General features: G+C 46.7%; 2 protein-coding genes across 2 annotated transcripts; both read left to right on the top strand.

Annotated features, from left to right (window-relative positions):
• Positions 1-6529: 6529 nt before the first annotated feature.
• On the top strand, positions 6530-9669 carry LOC309406908 (lysozyme g-like; the record flags this gene model as incomplete). Its single annotated transcript, XM_082002284.1, has 5 exons — positions 6530-6572; positions 6921-7022; positions 7285-7481; positions 7605-7743; positions 8953-9669. 5 exons carry the CDS (start codon positions 6530-6532, stop codon positions 9084-9086), a joined length of 615 nt encoding a protein of 204 aa, XP_081858410.1. The 3' UTR covers positions 9087-9669.
• Positions 9670-14376: 4707 nt separating this feature from the next.
• Positions 14377-19325, top strand: LOC309416943 (lysozyme g-like; the record flags this gene model as incomplete). Its single annotated transcript, XM_082014328.1, has 6 exons — positions 14377-14476; positions 15623-15742; positions 16389-16478; positions 17101-17297; positions 18296-18434; positions 19192-19325. The coding sequence occupies 6 exons, from the start codon at positions 14377-14379 to the stop codon at positions 19323-19325; spliced, it is 780 nt and encodes a 259-aa protein (XP_081870454.1).
• Positions 19326-19886: the final 561 nt, after the last annotated feature.

Raw genomic sequence — 19886 nt, 5'->3', positions numbered from 1 at the left:
GTCTGGGGCTGCGATGACTGGCTTTCATAGACACCAGGCAGAGGGAGCAACTAAACAACCTGTTTCAGCAGTAACTGATGCAGTAGGAAACCACTGCCAAAAACAAGTCCCCGTGGGCCAGAGCTGTAAGCCACATGGGTGAACAGATTGCTCTGATGACTGACTCTGAACACTGGAGTTGGATCAGTTTGAGCCACATGTCCGTCTCTCTCTCCCCGAGAGGTGCAGAGAACAAAGGGAAATGCCACCGCAGCAATGCAGTGCTGAATAACTGAGTTTGTTCTGCTTCGTTACTTATTGGAAAAGTGGGCTGGGATTTCCTGGCCAGCAACCTGTTCCCAGGACGGTGCTTTTCTGGTTGTTTCCTTGGGCACACTCAGGATCACACCCCAAAATACTAGGCTTATCTTACGGGTTTTCTTCCTGATAAAAACAACCTCATGTTTTATCCAAGCCAGAAAGGGCAACTCTGGCCCCCCTTTAAACTGGAGGTGTTGGATGAACATGAAAGATGTCGCGTGGGTAACACTGGTGGTCGCTCACCCCTGAAGTCTGACTCCAGCAGCAGCAGGAGGAGATGCTGCCTGGGGAGGACACATGAGCTTGGCTGCTTTCTGCAGTCTATTTTCCTCCCTATGCCCCCAGCATCCCCAGCTGTTTAACAGGGATGGCAAGAGACATGTCCACCCTTTGTATGGCACTGTTGTCCATGAATGTATCCAGTCGCTTCGGGAATGTGCTGGTGCTGTTGGCCTCCAGAGCCTCCTGGGCAGCAAAGCCATGGCCATAGGTTCCTTGATAATGGTTTGAATCTTTATAAAATCCTTTTTGAAGGTCAGCTATACTTCACCCACTGGTCTTTATCCATGTTCTTACTGACGCTGTCCCAGAACACCATCAGGAACCAAGGCAGGCTTGCCCCTTACGGGAGCTGGGCTGACCGTCTCCCAGCTGACCAGGTTTATCCATCACCTCAGTGACCTCATCTTTAACGTACCCTCTCCTATAGTGCCCAGGACAGGCACCAGCCTGCGGTCCCAAGGACTCCTCTGGAGTCGGTGCTGCAGTCGGGGGTGACACTGGCCGCCCACACCGGCACACCGGCACTGATGCCACCGGGCAGCAGAGCCCTTGCCCTGGCTGCCTGCTCTGCTGTGGCACAGCTCAGTGCCCACAGCCATCCCGGCCGGGGCAGACTCACTGACAGCGAGGTTTCCGTTTGCTCCAGTACTTACTTACGATTTATAACGCTGGCAGTGCTGTATCGCATTGGTTTTCTAGCCTCCACCAAGTCTCTGAGGTGCCTTTTATCTCAGGGTTGTCATTTGGCACCAGGCATTTGGGTTCTCCTGGCTTGTTTTTAAAGCCTCTAGCAACAGCACAGAAGCACTTGTAAGTTTGCCCTTGCTTCATTGCTTAACACCGCACGTGTCAGACCCCTCCCACTGTATTCTGTCTATTTTGTCTTGCTCGTTTATTGTGATCGTGCTGTTTTTTTCCAGAGGTAAACTGAATGTCAGCCATGTCCACCTTGTAGATCACATCAGTCCACATCGGGTAGTCCTCTGCGTCTGTCAGCTTTCCCCTGCTTCTAGTGGAAATGCTCCTCTACAAGCTCTTTGATTTCCAGTGCCACAGCCTGGCTGCGTTGCAGCCCAGGTGCAGCCTACCTCTTCTAGGCTGCTCCTCTCGTCCACAAAGTTTTGCCAGTTCCTCACATGCCTCAACCATCTACAAGCCCCTGCATTTCCCCAGGAGGCCACAGCGCAGCCTCGGGACAAGGGACCTGCCCCCAGTGCGGGAGCTCCCAGCACCCGGAGCATCCCACCTCCCTGCCACGGGCTGGGTAACCTCCCACAGCTTAAACGGCCTTAATTGCTTTGGGAAGCTTATATCAGCCTAGTTTCTCCCCTGAAGGCATAACTAGGATCACTCATTTCTTACCCTACCCTTATTAAGCTAATTAGCAATAGAGGAGAATTGTTCAAGAGCATGAAAAAACCCACACAGTGAGGACACATCCGACCTGAGACTCTCCTGTGCCTTCACCCCGTGAGCTGCCCTGCCGCAGCCCTCCACCTTCCAGAAACACTTCATTTCCAAGAACTGGAAACTTCTTGTAAGGCAGACAAGGAGAAAATCGGTCCCATTACTGTCCTTTAAATCAGGTTTTATTTTATTAATTCCCTGCCTATTCAGCCACATCTCAGTTGATTGAGATCAAGGAGCTGACGAAGTTCAGGAGGGGTTTGGATATGTGCACGGTTACAGAAATCAGAAATATAGATTCCTGTAACAACAATAAAAATCCTGACAGCTAATTTTTTGTACCTTTTCCTTTGAGACAACTTCCAACAAGGCATGGCTGCATGCTCGAGCCACAAGGGCCATATAGGGGACACATATATTACGCCACAGAAGTCTGCCCTGCAGCGTTTAATTGCTGGAGGCTGTCCTCCCCCCCTGCTAGAGGCAGGAGAGAAGAGTAAAGAGCAGCTGGTGCCGGATCTGATCCAGTGCCCTGCAGTCTGGCTTCTGGGTAAACCAGAATTGTCTCTCCGATGTGACTGCTATGATCAGTGAAGAGCTGCCTACCGATAGTTCATGAATACTATTTATTGACTGGATCATCGTGGCCCTTGCTATACATCCTATAGGTAGGTGTCATGCACTTACCACATACCCAAGCTATTTCAGTAGCAGGACTGTCAGGTTGCTCTATACGGAGACTGAAGAGTCTGGGCTGTTGTGGCCAAAGGTTGATGGCCAACAGTTCTAAGTCTTGCTGGTGGCCAGGACACTACTACTGTTTAGTGTCCTCAGTACCAACATGGGACAGAGAGCACTCCCAGCAAGTTCACAGGTGCTTGCTGGGACAGGACTGCAGGTCAGAGGTATGAGGACAGGCTGGACAGGAATCTCATGAAATTCAACTACAGGCGCTGCCAAGTCCCACACCTTGGTCAGGAAAGCCCCAAGCACTAGTACATGCTGGAGACCAGCCAGTTTGAAAGCAGCTCCGCAGAGAAAGCTCTGGGGTCCTGGTGGACAACAAGTTGACCACAAGTGGGTAATGCACCCTTGCAGCAAAAGGCCAACAGCGTCCTGGGCTGCATTAGGAAAAGCATCACCAGCAGGTCCAGGGAAGTGATCCCTCCCATCTACTTGTCACTTGTGCTCAGTTTTAGGCTCCCCAGTATAAAACAGACCCTGACGTAGTAGGCAAGTGCAGCCCACCAAGCTGAAGCACAAGTTATACAAGCAGAGGCTAAGGGAACTAGGTCTGCTCAGCCTGGAGAGGACAAGGCTTTTAGGAGACATTTTCTGATACCTCTGTGGAGCTTATAAAGAAGATGGAGGTGCACAGCACTTTTCTCAGAGGTGCACAGCAAGAGGGTCAGAGGCAACAGTTACATGTTGCAACAAGGGAAATTTGGACTTGATAAAAGAAAAGGAGTTTTTCCCCAAAAATGGTGGGTGGTTAAGCACTATACCAGGTTGCACAGAGAGGCTGGGGAATCTCCATCCTCAGAAAGGTTCAAAACTTGATAGTGCAAGGCCCGGAGAAACCCAGTCTGGCTTCAAAATTGGTACTGCTTTGAGCAAGGGCTTGGACTAGAGACCTCCCAGCGACCTCTCCAAACTCGGGCGCTCTGGGCTTCTGTGGCTCTGTGAAGATGCAGCCAGAGGAGAGAATGGAAAATGTAGACGTAATCTTCTCGGCGCGCATGGTGAGGGACGATGAAGGAGCCGCTCGCACGGATGCGGCACAGCTTGCCGCACGGAGTTGATCCCTGCGTTGGCTCTGGGAGCACCAACATGGTTTAGGCATCAGTCGTTCACGGGCTGGGCAAGGGGAAGTCACCAAAACAGTGATGCCAACACCCCAGGCACGATGGGCCTGGACTGAAACAGCTCACCCAACGTATTAAGTGGCACTTTGGCATCTGTAGTCCTTCTCCCCATAAAGCTGGACTTTGCTTTCAGAGGTAAAGAAGCAACATTTTAAGAATGTTGTTTTGGGCCACCTTTTTCCTCCAACTGCAGACTACCAGGTAGAATAAACTGCAGGGGCAGAGGAGAGCAGAGTGGTTGGGAAAGCCAGCACTGCGGTCCCACCATGGGAGCACGACCGTCGTGGGAGAGGTGAAATCGTGGGGCCTGAGGGGCTCCTCGGAGAAGGCAGAGAGAGGTTCAGCTCATCCGGTGACCACAGCAGCCGGTTAATAATAGGCTCAGTGTTATTTGCCTTGCTCCAACAAAAAGTGGGGGGAAATCCCCACTCCACTATTCATTACCAGCTTCTCCTTCCGTGAGATTTCCAAGAGATAATGTTCAAATATCAATCTTCTTGAGCAAATATGCCACAAGGCACTCCTCTGCCCAGCTTTCAAATAATGAAGGTAAACACGGGTGAGCAGCGTGCCACTCTTTTCATCACAGCCAGCCTTGTGCAGCAGCTCCATCTTGTGAAGGTGCTGTCAGAGGTGGGACGAGCCCCCGTGCATCCACACCACCGAAGCAAATGGGGGCTGGCGAAGAAGTGCATTGGCAGAACAAGTCAGTCCCATCACTAATAAAGCTGTGCCCGACAAGCCCGCCTGCGCTTTGCTTTCTGCCCCTTACGTACCCTTTGAAGACTGACCGCAGCCTCCAAAGACACCAGCCAGACTCCCCCACCCACAGCAGGCAATATTTCCCCCCCTTGTGGTATTTTTGGCATGTGAGGTGGCGGCGAAAGGGTTGTGAGTGCAGAAACATGGCTGGGGAGCAGGGGGAGGGACAGGTCTCTCGAGGGCAGGCAAGGGGCCCCAAGACCCTCTGGCTTGGGCAACTGTAGGCAAATAACCAGTCACTAACGTGACGTTGGTGTCCTTCGCGTTGGTGTCTGTCCCCAGGTGGCAAATGCAGTTCCAATGACTGGAAATGCCTGGCTCATTACAGCCCCTCTCCTTGCAAGCAGGCGTCTGCCAGAAACCTCTCCCCCTCACAGCAGAGAGAAATGTTGAGGCAAAGGGTTGTCTGAATGGTTTCAGACATTTCATAGCTCGTTAAAAGCTATTATGAAATAAAAAATAAAAGGCTGAAATGACAAGGCATCATTATTTTTTTCTGCTGACAAGTGATGTCGGCAGGGCATGCTGTCACGGCAGCACCCCCCCCCAGGCACGGGGAGATGGGCCACCAGCGTGGACGTGGCCAGTCTCTCAGGAGAGTCCTAGCCCAGGCGGTAGGGCTGCATGCCCCTCTGTGCCACATTCATAGCCAACAGCCCAGGGTCAGTCCCAGCTCCCTTTCCTTGAGCAGCAGGCACACAGCCTGGGGTGCTGGGATGGGACTGGGGCAAACACCTGCAAAACAGCTGGATGATGGGTCTTTAGCTCAGCCCTCACCACAGCTCAGTCCAGGAATAGGGTGTGAAACGTAAGATGTAGATGAAGAGACACCCAGAGAAAAGTCCAGTGGGGTTTTTTTCCCCCCTTTGGAAATCTGGGAAATGTCACCCGGAGAACATACATACCACCACATCAATGTCTATTGCACAAGAGGTTCTGTTTACACGACAAAAAAATGCTCTCACAGAACCACAGCCCAATACATTTCATCACAGTATCAGATTACCACCAGGCGGAAGGTAGCTTTCCCCATATATTAAACTTCCTCAAACCTCAGTCCTGTGCCAGAAGCTGAGCTGCGGACAAGTAGGTAAGATACCACCGCTCAGGGTGGGAGCTCTTCTCATTCCCTTCTTCCCCGGCAGCTCTTCCCCATTCCCTCATACCATCTCCTCGGTGGCCCAGGGGCTGCAGCTTTTTGCTGTGAGATTTCTGTTTGAATAAGGCTACTGAGATTTGTCCTGTAGTTCTGGATTTAGGTCACCTAAATTTAGATGGCTCTCATCCATACGTGAGCCTATGTCCCTAGGCTCCCCTCACAGTCAGTGAGGGAAAATGGATGCTCCCAGAGCACAACTCACCCTAAAGTAGGTAGCCACCATGATTTAAACAGCTTGCATCTTGAAAGTGCTGATTTCTGAGCCTAAAGAAAGCCTCAGGAGATTCCGGCAAAGCTATGCATGTGTGGCAAAGGCGGTTTGCACACAGAACGCGGGCAGGGGATAAGGGCGTTCATGGTGGGAGCACAGCAGCGCAGGGCACTGAACATTACTAATTTTATTTTTTCTGAATTGAATGTTGGGCTTTGAGATTTGGAGGAAGTTACCGAGACATCATAGAAGACATGGGTTTGAAACACCAGCAGAAGTGGGAAGTTACAGGTCTCTGGTGGACGGCTGCAGCCTGTTTTGTGCTGGAGGAGAGCTGCCAGTGGGGTCTCTTTTTATCAAAAAGAGACGTGACTCCATTTACGTATCGCTTTGCCTACCCAACCAAGAGAAACACCCCATCAGCTCAGAAAGAGTTTCTTTGTGTTTATGCAGCAAGCAGAGAGATGTATTCCTGTCTTCGTGCGTGCCAATGCTGACTGGTTGTTTTCCAGGCTGTTCTGCGTGCCCAGGAAGAACCACCCCATGGGCCCGACGCTCGTGCTGCTGGGCCTCGCTGCCCTCCTGGGTAAGTCTGGCATCCCTCGCTGCCTCGCCCCGAGCGGCCGGCGACACGCGCCCTGCAGCCGACAAGCAGGAGACGCCGATGCACCTCCTCACCCCCCTCCCCAAAACCTCGGTTGCCACTAGACTCTATCGAAGGAGTCTTGCCGAAGGAGGGGCGACCCCGGAGGGATGGGTGGGCTCAGGGCGCAGGACGGAGGGCCGGGCCTCGCCACCTCTCCATCGCAAGGAGCGACAGGGGCAGCTCCCGCACCCCGCAGCCCTTCCTCGCCGGGGCACAGCCCTCCCTTGGGTTTTACGTGCAGTCACAAAAGGTTTTCATTGCTTGAGCCTTTCCCTGTCGCCTCTGCAGGTGCCTCCCAGGGCCGCACGGATTGCTACGGCAGCGTAAACAGGATTCGCACCTCTGGGGCTTCATGCAGAACTGCAAAGCCAGAGGGTTTATCCTACTGCGGTGAGTGTCCCTCTTCTGCCAGACGGCTCCATTTCAACGTGCCACAATAATCCCAAATCTTTCACGTTTCCAAAGTGCTAAACACAGACTAGCTGCTGAGCCTGCATAATACCCCTGCAGGTGATGATCTACCTCCTCCCAGAGGCGAGGCATATAAAATTTTGATGTAATTCTGCCTGTACTAGAAGGAGAGAGGTGAGAGGCAATTCTGAGTTTTAAAAAGTTATTAAGCACATATCTTTACTTTTGATCTTAACTACAGGAGTTAGAGCTTCAGAAAAGATCGCTGAACGGGACCTAAGAGCTATGGATCAATATAAAACACTCATTAAAAAAGTTGGCGAAAAACTGTGCGTCGAACCAGCCCTGATTGCTGGTATCATATCCCGGGAATCTCATGCTGGCAAAATACTGAAGAATGGCTGGGGCGACAATGGGAATGGATTTGGTTTAATGCAGGTATTTGCTGATACTCCACTAAAACCTGATAAACAAATAGCATGCAAATAAAAGTAAACCCCCTAAACATATCGTCCAATACAGCAGGGAAATTACTTCTTTTTGTTGTTTTGATATTTCTAGGTTGACAAAAAGTCACACACACCTATAGGAAAATGGAACAGCGAAACTCATCTTACCCAGGGTACAAACATACTTATCACGATGATAAACAGAATAAAGAAAAAGTTCCCACACTGGACAAGGGATCAACAGCTGAAAGGTAAGGTACATGCCACAGGTTTTGTCCAGGAGAGAAGAAAAACTTTAGGACAAGAACATACAGAATTAGTCTTCCTCAATAACCACATTCTAACAGGCTGTCGCTTAGCTTTTCACCCCTTTTTTGTTTCACCATAAAAAGACAAACTTTGTCACTTCTATGTGGTTTCTACCTTTCCTTAGTATGGCAGCCTTGCTGAGTTTCCAGCACCATGTGGCAAATATTTATACACCTGAAATCTAGTCTATACATAGAGCTGAGCTTTTCTTATCTGACCATAAGGAGTCTCCTACAGCCATTCAGGTTAACAAACAGGCCTGTGGTTTACTTGAATGAGGCCAGCAATTCACTCCATATCTCTGTTGACAGAGGAGACGTTTGTTCCCAGGGAATTTCAAAACGGTGCAGTACGACGTGGAAACGCTGCCTGCTGCCAAGCAGGCTGCAGCCCACAACCCCCTTGGGCTGCCGGGGTGCCAAGGCAGGCTCCTTTCACAGCCACCTCAGACACCTCTGCTTTTCCATGAGGCATATGGAGTAGCATATACGCAGCTGCAAGACAAAGATAGTGCCATGTATGAGTGTGTTTTAACTCTCAGAGCAGTAATTTTTAAGGATGAGTGAAAAGTTACAAGGATGCTGGATATTCTATTCTATTCTATGCTATTCTATTCTATTCTGTTCTATTCTATTCTATTCTATTCTATTCTATTCTATTCTATTCTATTCTATTCTTATTCTATTCTTATTCTATTCTATTCTAATTAACAAGCCCAGTGTAAATGAAGGGCTTGTGCTGGGCCAGGTAAATGGTGCAAGTTCACCAAGCTGCAAAGATCTGTGAACACAAAACCTCAGGTGTCTTTCTGATGTTTTGGTGGATTCATTCTTCCCACCTCCCTGCTGTTTGTGGAAGACTGATACCCAGGAAAACAGCAGGCTTTGAGTTCAGCATATTTTGGTGCTCCTATTCTTTCTAGGCCTGGAATTGAACTATTCTGGGGATGAGAGGGTGGAAAAGCAACTGTAAGCTGTTTGCAGAGCCCTGCTTAAGTCAGAGAAGCTCTGATAACGCCACCTACTCCCCTTCCAAAGTCCCCATAAGTGAAAGCTTTCAAAACCAGTAAAAGCAGAACACATCAGGCTAGAATTTTGGTTTTTTTGTTTTTTTTTTAAGTCTGTATGACTTCTTTTGGTGTTTCATTTCAGGTGGGGTTTCTGCCTACAACGTTGGTGATACGAATGTCCGAAGCTACGACAGAATGGACATTGGCACCACCCACAACGACTACTCCCACGACGTGGTTGCACGAGCCCAGTATTACAAGAAACACGGATACTAGGTTCGGGAATCTCTGCTGAGTAACTTCCTTACCATCACCTGCATGACACCCCTGAGGGAGCCAAGACACACAGCAGCTGTACCCTGTAAACCCATACAGATACAAATGTACAGGAATGATTTACATGAACAAGAACACACAGGCTAAAGCCCTCAATTTTTAAAACAATATTCAGTAAGACACTGGTCATGTAGTTTCTTTAGAAGCAGTATGGTTTGGTTTTTACAAAGGGAGCATTACCAATATCTTAACATTGTTCTTCTGCTATCTACATATTTCTCTGAGCTGTAAGGGCTATCTTGTTTTGCTATAGACAATTTGCTGCCTTCCAGATCTTAAAACACATTTCTGCCAAAATCTGTCATTCTTGTAAGAAATCAAAAGGCAAAATACTTCCTTGGGTATTAGCTTAATGATTTATTTTTTCAAAGGTGCTTGATATTTACATTATGCTGTGGAGCAGTTAGTTAACTTTTTTCTGAATGCTAATTTTTCATATAAATGCATGGAATAGAGATGGATGTTTTCAGTCATACAGAAATAAGCAAACAGAAACCGAATAAAAGTGTTATCAGCAAACCAAGCAGGACTCCAGTGTATTCATATTGTCATGTATGTTAGCAAAGTTTGAATAAGTACAATGTTAATTTTAGGCAGATAGAGAACCTGAGAAGCGAACAGGATGAAATATGTATTTGCGTGTCATAAAATTCTTTCCCCCCCGCCCTGCTGCTTGTAGAAGAGTGACCCCCAGGAAAACAGCAGGCTTTGAGTTCAGCAAATTTTGGTGCTCCTATTCCTTCTAGACCTGGAATTGAACTATTCTGGGGGTGAGAGGGTGGAAAGGCAACACAAGGAGAAGGGTAGGTGCCTGCAGGACTGAGTGACACTCACTCTCCAGGGCCAAAGGAAGAGTTGGGTTTGGCCTGTCAGCAAGCAGTGCAAGCCATGCATCCACTTGCATTCTGAGGGAATTTCTGTTATTCTTCCACGATGAGTACGCCTTCTGGGACTGGGAATAACTCTGTGTCAAAATAATTGGAACACCACTATTAAGATGCTGCAAGCATCTTAAATGGATAGGGAAATGCAATCCAAAGCCATTAACAGCGCACAGAGTTATGATATACATCCTCCCAGGAGCAATTAGAGACCATGCTGCAAACATCCAGCACGGATTTAAGCAGGGCAAATAGTGCCCAGTCAACCTGCTTGCCTCCTGCGGTGAGACGACCAGCTTTATGGAAAAGGGGAGAGAAGCAGATATGCTGTATCTTGACCTAGCAAGGTCTTTGCCCCAGCCTGCTCTAGTGTCCTTATAGCCAGACTGGTGAGACGCAGCCTGGATAGGCAGGTAGAAAATCGGCTAGAGAGCTGCCAGGCTCCAAGCATGGTGGTCAGTGTCACAGGGTCCAGTTGGTGGCCAGTTACTAGTCTCATCCCCTGGGGACGGATCCTGCAGCCAGTACTGCGTTGTGTCTTCAGCAGCAATTCAGACTAGGGACAGGGAGCGCTCCCAGCAAGTTCACAGCTTATACCAAATGTGGGGTCCTGGAGAGGCTGGAGAAATGGGCTGATGGCCACCCCATGATGATGAATTAAAACAAAGGCAAAGCCCTGCACCCAGGATGGAATAACCCCACATGCCGATACGGGCTGGGGCCAACTGTTTAGAAAGTAAGCTGTGCGAAAAGGGACCTCGGGGTCCTGGTGGACACCATGAGCCCTCACAGAGATGTAGAGCACCCTGAGCTGCATTAGCAAAATTCTAGACAGCAGGGAGGGGAGCAATAATTTCCCTCTCTTTCATGCTTTTGTGACCAGACCTGGAGCACTGTACCCAGTTTAGGGGTCCCTGATACAAGAGGGACACGGACACACTGGAGTGAGTCCAGCAGAGGACATCAAGCTGGTCAAAGGCTGGAGCACAGGACACACAAGGAGATGCTGAGGGACCTGGGTCCACTCAGCCTGGAGAAAGGTCAGCTTCGGGGTGACCATGCTGTCTGGTGTCCCTGACTGCAATGATGGGCTCTGGAGACTCTTCTCCCTCTTTCCCAGGGGTCTGGCTGCCTGCACTGAAGGTCAGCTCTGGTCATACCACACTATGAGGAGCCTCATCTGTTCTCCCCTCCCATCCACCTTCTGCCTGCTGGTTCAGGAGCTGCATTTAATCTCACAACCTTGCCCTGAGTCGTCACCTGAGCTGCACTGGAAGTCTGCCTGCACCTGCCTTGGGAACCTACTGATACTGATTTTGCCTCCCTGACTTTTCTTCCTGGTTTGCTCTTGAACCTGTCTTGTAACTATGTACTTGCCCTACGAAGTCACCTTGACTTGGAAAGAGCCTGTTTGCCATCATCACCACAGCCCACATGATGCTGTGGGCAGTTTGCACAGGAAGATAGGCTGGGAGGTGTCTACCTTGTTGCCAGCCTGGAGAAGTGGCTGTCTGACAGCATACCCCTGGAAACCCAGGTGATTCACTTGATTTTTTTAAATGCAGGCTTTTGCATTTAAAAATGTAAATGCACAAATCACCCAGAGGTAACAAATGCTGACCACTATTCAACTCTTAGGTTGACTCTAAGAGTTACTCCTGCAAATTGACTCTATCACTTCCGCAGATGCCTCACGCCACTGGTTCCTGGGACCAGCATGGAGGGATGTCCCTGTTCCAGGGCCCACCAACCCACAGGCTCCATTAGTTGGAAGACACCTTGCTGATACTTCAGCTACAGCTGCTATGAAATCACTTGTGTTCAACATACATGTTTTAAAGCTACTGTCTCTTGTCTTACCTTGTACCAAATTGCTCAGTAGTACATCTGAAGGCAAGGTCTTAGCACTGCCTATCTCCACACTAACTCTCACTGAGCCCATACAGCCAATGTCAGGTGAGGTAAGAATCGCTGTACGTTTAAATACACTTAAACATGAGCACCTCGGTATTTTCTACCTCCTGACAGTTGATGTAGCCGAGTTTTCCAGCAGATATATAATCAATAGGTGTCAAAAACATCCTGCTTTTTTGTTAACTTAGTCAGAAAAAAACCCTCCAAAGCTTTGTAATTTGCCTTAGCAAAGATATAATTGGCTTGGTATATATCTTCACAAGGTCCTCCTTACGTACACGTGGAGATGGCTGCAAGCCTCACAGCAGACATTCGCTGCAGACATCTGTCCATGTGGGCAACCGCCACATGAGAAGGCACAACGTAGCGTTATCCTCTGCAAGACACATGAAGTCTGCATGCTAATCACCACCAGAAAGGCCTCAGCCAAGGACTGTGTTTAATTCAGGTAGCTACAGCTCACCAAAGATGGGGACCAACTGGAGAACCTCAAAACTGCAGCAACAACCACGATCAGAAGTGAAGAAAATGTGGCCTGAAAAGACTGCAGAACTGGGATGGCTTAGACAAGAAAAAAAATACTAAGGACATATCTGTGTCTACAGCTACATAACAGACAGCCAGGAAAGGGAAAGAAGTAAACAGGTTTGCCACGTCCTTGTGGACAGAGTAGAGCAGGAACACACACATAAATGCAAAAATACACATAGTTTCCCATTTTCATCTTTCATTTTTGATCAGCAATGAATACAAGGCATTTAAGTATTCCTCTTTAGTATTTATCATATAATGAAAATGGCCTTTGCTGTACCTAGCTGAGGTCATGAACAAGACTTCCAAGATACTTGAGAATTTATCTAAAGTCCCAGCTCAGCTTTGCAAGACCCAAGGCTTGCAAAAACAAAGCTATTACAAAAGACACTGAAATTTGTGCAAGTTGTCTAAGTTTCACATCTCAGTCCTGTTTGCACTCTCCAGCATGGGGCTTTACATCTGTTGACAAGTAGAACAAGTAGAACTTCTGCAAAAAACTACTGGGGACTTTTGAAACCAAACGAATAAATAAAACCAGCAGGGTTTTGAAACATATTGTGCAGCTTGTTCCCTGTAACAGCCACAGCCACTGCTTTCCTTCTTTCGGTACTCTGTTGGATCTGCACTATCAGGCTTAAGGTCTTTTTGATTGCTTAAATGCTAAACTATCAAAATGAGCTTTGCTACACTGGTGTCTTAAGTTAATTTCTAAAATATGAACCATTATTGCAGAAAAGAAAAAAATTAACCGAGCAGTAGTTGAGAATCACGTATCATGAATGGTATAGTTTGCTGATGGGACCACATTACCTAAAAATTGCATAGGAAAAAGAAGAAAGCCAATTTAATCCCACAAGCAACACCAAGAAGCTATGGGTGCTTCTAAAACAAGTCTGCAGTAGTCAAACATGTGAAGGATAATCCACTCAAAATTTTTATGACAGTTGGGCTTGTGTGACCCTTTATGAAATGCAGAAAGAGTCTGAAAGCGCATTCTTAATTTGCTTTATGCTGCCTTAATCATTGTTTTGTATCAGACAGGTCCTGTTTGAGCTCCTTGGGTCTCTCTCCTTTACGAAGAGAACTTGATTAAATGTGTGCCAAAACTCTCAACTACTGGCTTACCAGAAAGGAAGAGACTTGTTTTATTTTAAAAGAAGAGGTTAGAGGTTTTATTTTAAGGGAAGAGGTCATTAATTGTTTAAACACTTCCCAGCGGGGTTTACCCAACTTCCACCTTCTGACTCAGGAAGGGTCACAATGACACTGTTTCTCTAGCCGTCAAAAATGCTGCAAAGCTGGACAGGACACACCTAAGGACAACACAAGCAAAAGTAAATCCAGTAGAAATAATGCAAGTCATTCTCCTACAGTTAAAAAACATCTAAATAAAAGCAGTTAAACATAAAACAGTTAAATACTACTTAAAAATAGACAAGGTTTCGTTCATCTCTGCAGCACGATGTTAAAAAAAAGCATGCTAGTCATTGCTTTGCCTTTAATTGTAAACATTTCCAAGCCGCTCTGTCCCAGGCTTGGGATACTGCCTGTCCTCTCAGGAGCTTAACACGGGTATTCTTCAGATAAAGCTTTTGCGGATGAGCCAACACTCACTCCCACACTCAGAAATGACTCTCTGAATCCCTTTCATAATCTGCTTCTGAAAGATGCCAGGGTCTGCCTCCACAGCTATTATCTCAGTTCTTCCACCAAACATTTTCAGTTTATAAGTAAGTTTCTGTCTTGATAAATCTCTCCCTCATGGAAACCAGATTTAACTGACCGTCTCTCTTCCCTCTCTTCCTACTCTTTCTTTCAGGCTTTTCCCCTCCTGACAGACGATCAACAAGTGAAATAACTCCTTCAGCCATGTACATGTACATTCCCATTACCTTCAGACTATGCCCTTGCCTTCGGTGCGATTGCACAGGCGTAATGGACTGAGTTCAGCAGAGCTGCTGGGGAGGGAAGAAGCACCGGCAGCCCCGGTGCCGCAGTGCGGTAGGGCAACCCGCTGCCCACGGCGCTGGCTCACAGCGCTCTGCAGTGAGGTCAACGCAAGAGACCAAGTTTCATGGCAGAACCACACTCTGATAGGCTCTATCCCAGCTGAAAGCAGGACACCAGGACGTGTGAGACTCCTTGCATGCCTATGTGATTAAACAATAATTTCTGGATAAGGCTCCAGAAAACACGGGAGCTCTACCTGCCTGCCTGAATTACTGTGATGCAGAAGCAGCAAACTAGTCCATCCTTCACGATTCTTCCCCAGCAACAAGGGAGCATGGGCCATTTGGAGACTACTGGTTTGTGAATCATCTTCAGTGGTGTTTTGCATTTTCAGTATCTTTTTATGTCACTCCTTTACGAGCCGTATCTGTTTTATTCTCTTTCCTGCCAGAGGTACTTCCCCATGTTTCAACCTTTAAACTCACTCGTAATCATGAACACGAAGAACTCCATGCACGGGCTGCTGTGACTTTTTGCTGGTTCCCGACAGGAGGTATCAACAGTACAGGAAAAACTTACAGAACTGGATCTTTCAACACAATGGCATGGGATGAACTCCCCGGCTTAAAATGTGAAAGAGCTGATGAAAGAGCGAAACAGCATTCCACCCTCACAAAATTTACCACGGGGGAGACACATGTCAGGATGGATTAGCAGTGATGGGGAGGTCTGCCATCCAGTGGCTTTTTTCCTTACTGCTGAACAACTACAGTGGCTTTGATCCACGCCGCCTGCTAATTTGGATTTGTGCCTTCACCTTTGCTGTCGCTGCACAGGAGGGGATAACAACGGGGATCTGGCATAGTCTCTGCATATCCAAATTCTCCGTGGCTGCAGCTCTGTGTCATGTTATTGTTGCTGGGTCTTTGCCTGCAAAAACTTTATTACATCCAAAAGCGCAGGTTCCCATTTTCCCATTGTCAGCATGTTACTGCTTTCAACAACTGAAGGGGGGGCCGTTGTTTTCAGATGAGGCTCCTCCTAGTTCCAAACTGTTAGCAATGGGCTTTTAAATTAAATTAGAAGGTATTTCATTATTAAAATTGTAATTGTGTTCGTGCTGTAGAGCAAAAACCCTGTTGTGTTTGGGTGGACGCACAAGAAGTAGTTAGGCGTTCCCGTTTCCCGTAATACCAGTGGCGTGTGGGAAGTGCACTGAGTCAGCTGCTCTAAAACGCCACCAGCAGATAAAAAGCCCATTTGTCTCTAGGAAGTGCAGCGAGAAGGTGGGGAGACATCCTGCAGCAAACATGTCAGGTCTGTGATGTTTGTCTCATATTCTTGTAAATAATTCACTGTGCCAAAGTCTGTTTTCCATTAACTGCTGGGCTTGGGTTAACATTGTTCCTCTCAGTTGCTGCTTGCATGTTTCCCCTTCTGCAACGGCATGTTTAGGCAACAGATAAATTGCGAGTCAAACAAACTGCAAGTCAGACAAATTGTAATGGATGTAATTGAAGGATGTTTCTCCGCGATTTTTCCTGTTGACAGTAGCTATGGAAAAGCAAGTTGGAGCCACCAAGTAGTGTAGGATTTCTTTTGACTCTCCTATTTGGAATAGAAAACCCACCTTTTGGAGGTGCCTTTCTCCATTGGCTTTGCTGGCAGCCCAAGTCACAAGCTTAGGCTAGACACCTAAGTTTTAGGCAAGCTAAAATCGGGGAAGACAAACTGTGCACAAGGCACCAGTTCACCTCATAAGCTACCCTATGGCTTTAGGCTAGCATGACTGAGAGGTAATCCTTCCCAGAGCATATGATACCATGACCGCATCTGCTAGCATAAATGCCTGTACCAATATCGAAATAATGCCATGGGTTTCAGTCATGGATCTGAAAACATTTTAACAGCACGCATCACACGCTGCGCTGGCCTGATGTTTGTTTGTAAATACTGCTCTTAGGCTGTTCGGAGCGTTATGGGAATATACTGAATGTTGACACAACTGGAGCTTCGGAGGCAACTGCAAAACCAGAAGGTCTGAGCTATGCAGGTAGGCACTAATTCAATTGTTCATCTCCCCTTTACATCCACACACAAGCTCATGCCTGTTATGGATCCCAGTCTTTGGCTGTCAGTCATTGCCATGCAAGCAGGTTTTTCCACAACCAACAAAGATCCTACGTGGGCACATAAGTTTACGTTGGGAATAGAGTTGCCTTTGAGATGTTCTAGGGAATATTCAAGAACGTCACACAGAAAATGCAAGGTCTGCTGGGTGCACCCTCCCTGCTATCGAGCCTGCTTTTCTCTCTCCCTTCAGAGGGTTTCCCTCATGACCCACATTTCTGAACATTTCCCCGTAATAGTCCTAAATTAAAAGGAACTAAATCTGGGACTAATCCACCCAAAGGCTTAGATTTAAAACAAGAAGACCCACCTTTTAGTCTGCACACTAGAGAACTGCCCCACGTATTTGAAAAAATGTCTTTTATGTCATCTGTGTATTGATTTCTAGGGCACTTATCCTTCAGCAAAATTGGTCAATTCTATCATTGCTTCTCTCTAAATAGATTCAGAAGGATTCAAAATGTCAGCTCAGTCATAATGACGGTTAGAACAACTTGTTTCAGATTTTAAAAACGAAAGGAAAAGTCATGCTTGTTGTGTTGCAGGAGTTCCTGCCTCAGAGAAGATTGCAGAAAGAGATTTGAAGAACATGGAGAAATACCAAGCCAAGATTACAAAAGCCGGCAACAGCAAGTGTGTAGATCCAGCTGTGATTGCTGCTATTATCTCTCGAGAGTCGCACGCTGGGACAGTGCTGAAGGATGGCTGGGGTGACCACGGAAATGCATTTGGTTTAATGCAGGTATGGTCAACCTTCTTAAAACCTCATCCTTCTTTTGAAGCAGAAAGTCAGCAGTGCAGCAGGGGGCCCTGTTGAAACAGGCCCCTAGACCTTTTCATCCAGCCCTTTGACCAGAATAAAGCCGATGCTGACCCAGTGGTCAGCTCCTGGCACCAGGGAAGGACCCTGGTGAGTGTCAGGGCACGAGCAGACTGCGTTTGTACTATGAAATCGCTGCTTGCTTCCCAGTGCGCTCTTGGGAATTAAGAGATTAATTGCTCCTATTTCATACCTTAGATAATAAATCTTGTTTCAAAAAGCACTTTTTTTAAACTAAGCATGGAGGCTTGTAGGCTGCAGCTACATGCAGTCAGATTAATTACCCTTTATGCACCACGGGGGCCTGGCTAGTGGGGGATCTTACTTCATTATTCATGCCTACATTCACGCCTCACTTGTTTGCCAAGTTGTACGTTTATCCATACAATCCCTAAACATTTGCCGCACGCATTGGGATCCACTTTTGTAACAGCTCTAGCCCCCTCAGACTTGCGCTTTCCTACCCCATGGATAAGAGGCAGAGAAGGAGAAGGAGAAGAATTGCAGAACTAGGGTAGCGATCGAGGGGAGATCCCTAGAGAGAACAGGAGTTTGCTCACCCTTGATGCAGCTGGGAAGCAGAGAAGCAGTCACCTTGCAGCTGGAAAAGCTTAAGCAGCAGTAAGCCTGCTTTCTGCACCCTGTCACCTTTACGGCAGCAGCTGCATTGTTTTTTTAAGGCTCTGACAGACAAGGAGGTGGGGCAGGCATTCCTCTTCAGTGCCCTGATATTCTGCTATTCACTCAACTGCCAGCTTCGCCTGCACCTTGAGCTAAGCCTGCTTCCTCTCTGTACAATTACAGAAGAGGTAAACCGTGAGATTAAAGATCAAAATGAATATAAGCAGCCTGTAAGCAATGAAGAGCTCTGGATAAATAGTGGGGTTTCTGGTGTGCTGATATTGCTGTCTCACTTGCAGGTTGACAAACGTTACCATAAGATTGTTGGGTCATGGGACAGCGAAGAGCACTTAGCACAAGGCACAGAGATTTTATGCGGTATGATAAAGGAAATCCAGAAGAAATTCCCAACATGGACAAAGGAACAGCAGCTCAAAGGTAGAATTTTGTCAGCTTTAAAAATGCTTCACACATAAAAGTCAAGCACAATAACGCTGTAAAACCAAGCACTTCAGAAAATTAAACACATCCCAGTCCCCCTCTTCATTTTATTGAGGTGCGGAACAATATTCCTTGACATTCACTGAAAGGAATGGAGGAATAAGATGTGGTTAGCTTTCCAGCAGGCTTTTGGAAAACATGGCAAATGTCATGACATTTCTCAGTTGTAAGGAGTATGGGTGGGTTTTTCTCTCTCCATTTCATGTTGTGTTTCTATATCACCTACAAAAAGCTACGATCCTGACAACTCCACAGAAGGAACACATTAATTTTGAAAATGTATGGTCCTCTCTGAAGGAAAAAGGTTATATTCTTGAGCACTGATTACAGCTGAAGGCATCATGGTTGGGTCCCTTTATTCCAGCTACAATACAAAGATGTCTGAGGTTATTAACGCAGGTAGACAGGAAGGAATATGCACAAAAAGAAGCAGTCATAAACTGAAGATGTTACATTAGCAAAATCCAGCAAGGGGACAATGATCACCAAGTCTGGATGTAAAGGAGGAAATGATGATTTCTTCACAAAGTTAAACCACAAAAGGAACACCTCAGTGGCAAAAATAGCTGGAAATAGTAACACAATACTGGTAAAGAGAGTGCTGCAAACTAAAGCAACACATTTAAGTTGTTAGTTTTGCTTATTTACTGACAAAATATCACCCGTTTATGTGTTTCTTGCACTCTCAATTCAGGTGGGATTTCAGCCTATAATGCAGGAACTAACAACGTCCAGAGCTACAACAGAATGGATATTGGCACAACACACAATGACTACGCCAATGACGTCGTTGCAAGAGCCAAGTTTTATAAAAGAAATGGATACTGAGGTATCTGAGTGATGATTAGATTTGAGTCACTGATTGCATATTTTGCTTCTAATTAAAAAAATCCTGGATTTCTCCTCCAGAAACAGTAAGAATGGAGGAGAGCAATGAAGCCAGAAACAAGTACAAGCTTTCAATGTTCTTTTTCAGCTAAGGCTACAAAAATCACTTTAAAAGATAACACTGCTAATAATCCAAACTGTAACCTATCTTTTGCCATTTATTTTTTATCTCACTTCAGGAGAATATTCAAGCAGAGTTTTCATCTGTGCTTGCAGTTCCTCAAGCAGCAGATTAATGGTGCAAGAAAGTCATAACACTGCTTAACAGGATTTTATCTGCCTTAGATTTTATCTGTCAATACATGTGTCTAACAGCAGTACAAAATTGATTGTTAACAATTTGCAAGTTTTGAATTGAATATTTGCAATAAATATTATATATGTTTAATCCACCAGAAGAGTGTATCACAGTGTATCGCATCCTTTCAGAATAATTACTCTTAACTTTGGTGATGTGACCCCAAAGTAGCTGTTTCTTCTGACAGGAGGGAAAATACCACG

The sequence above is a fragment of the Phaethon aethereus genome, assembly GCF_964289735.1.
Source record: "Phaethon aethereus genome assembly, chromosome: 1".
Taxonomy (NCBI): domain Eukaryota; kingdom Metazoa; phylum Chordata; class Aves; order Phaethontiformes; family Phaethontidae; genus Phaethon; species Phaethon aethereus.
This window is presented reverse-complemented; position numbering and strand designations above follow the sequence as displayed.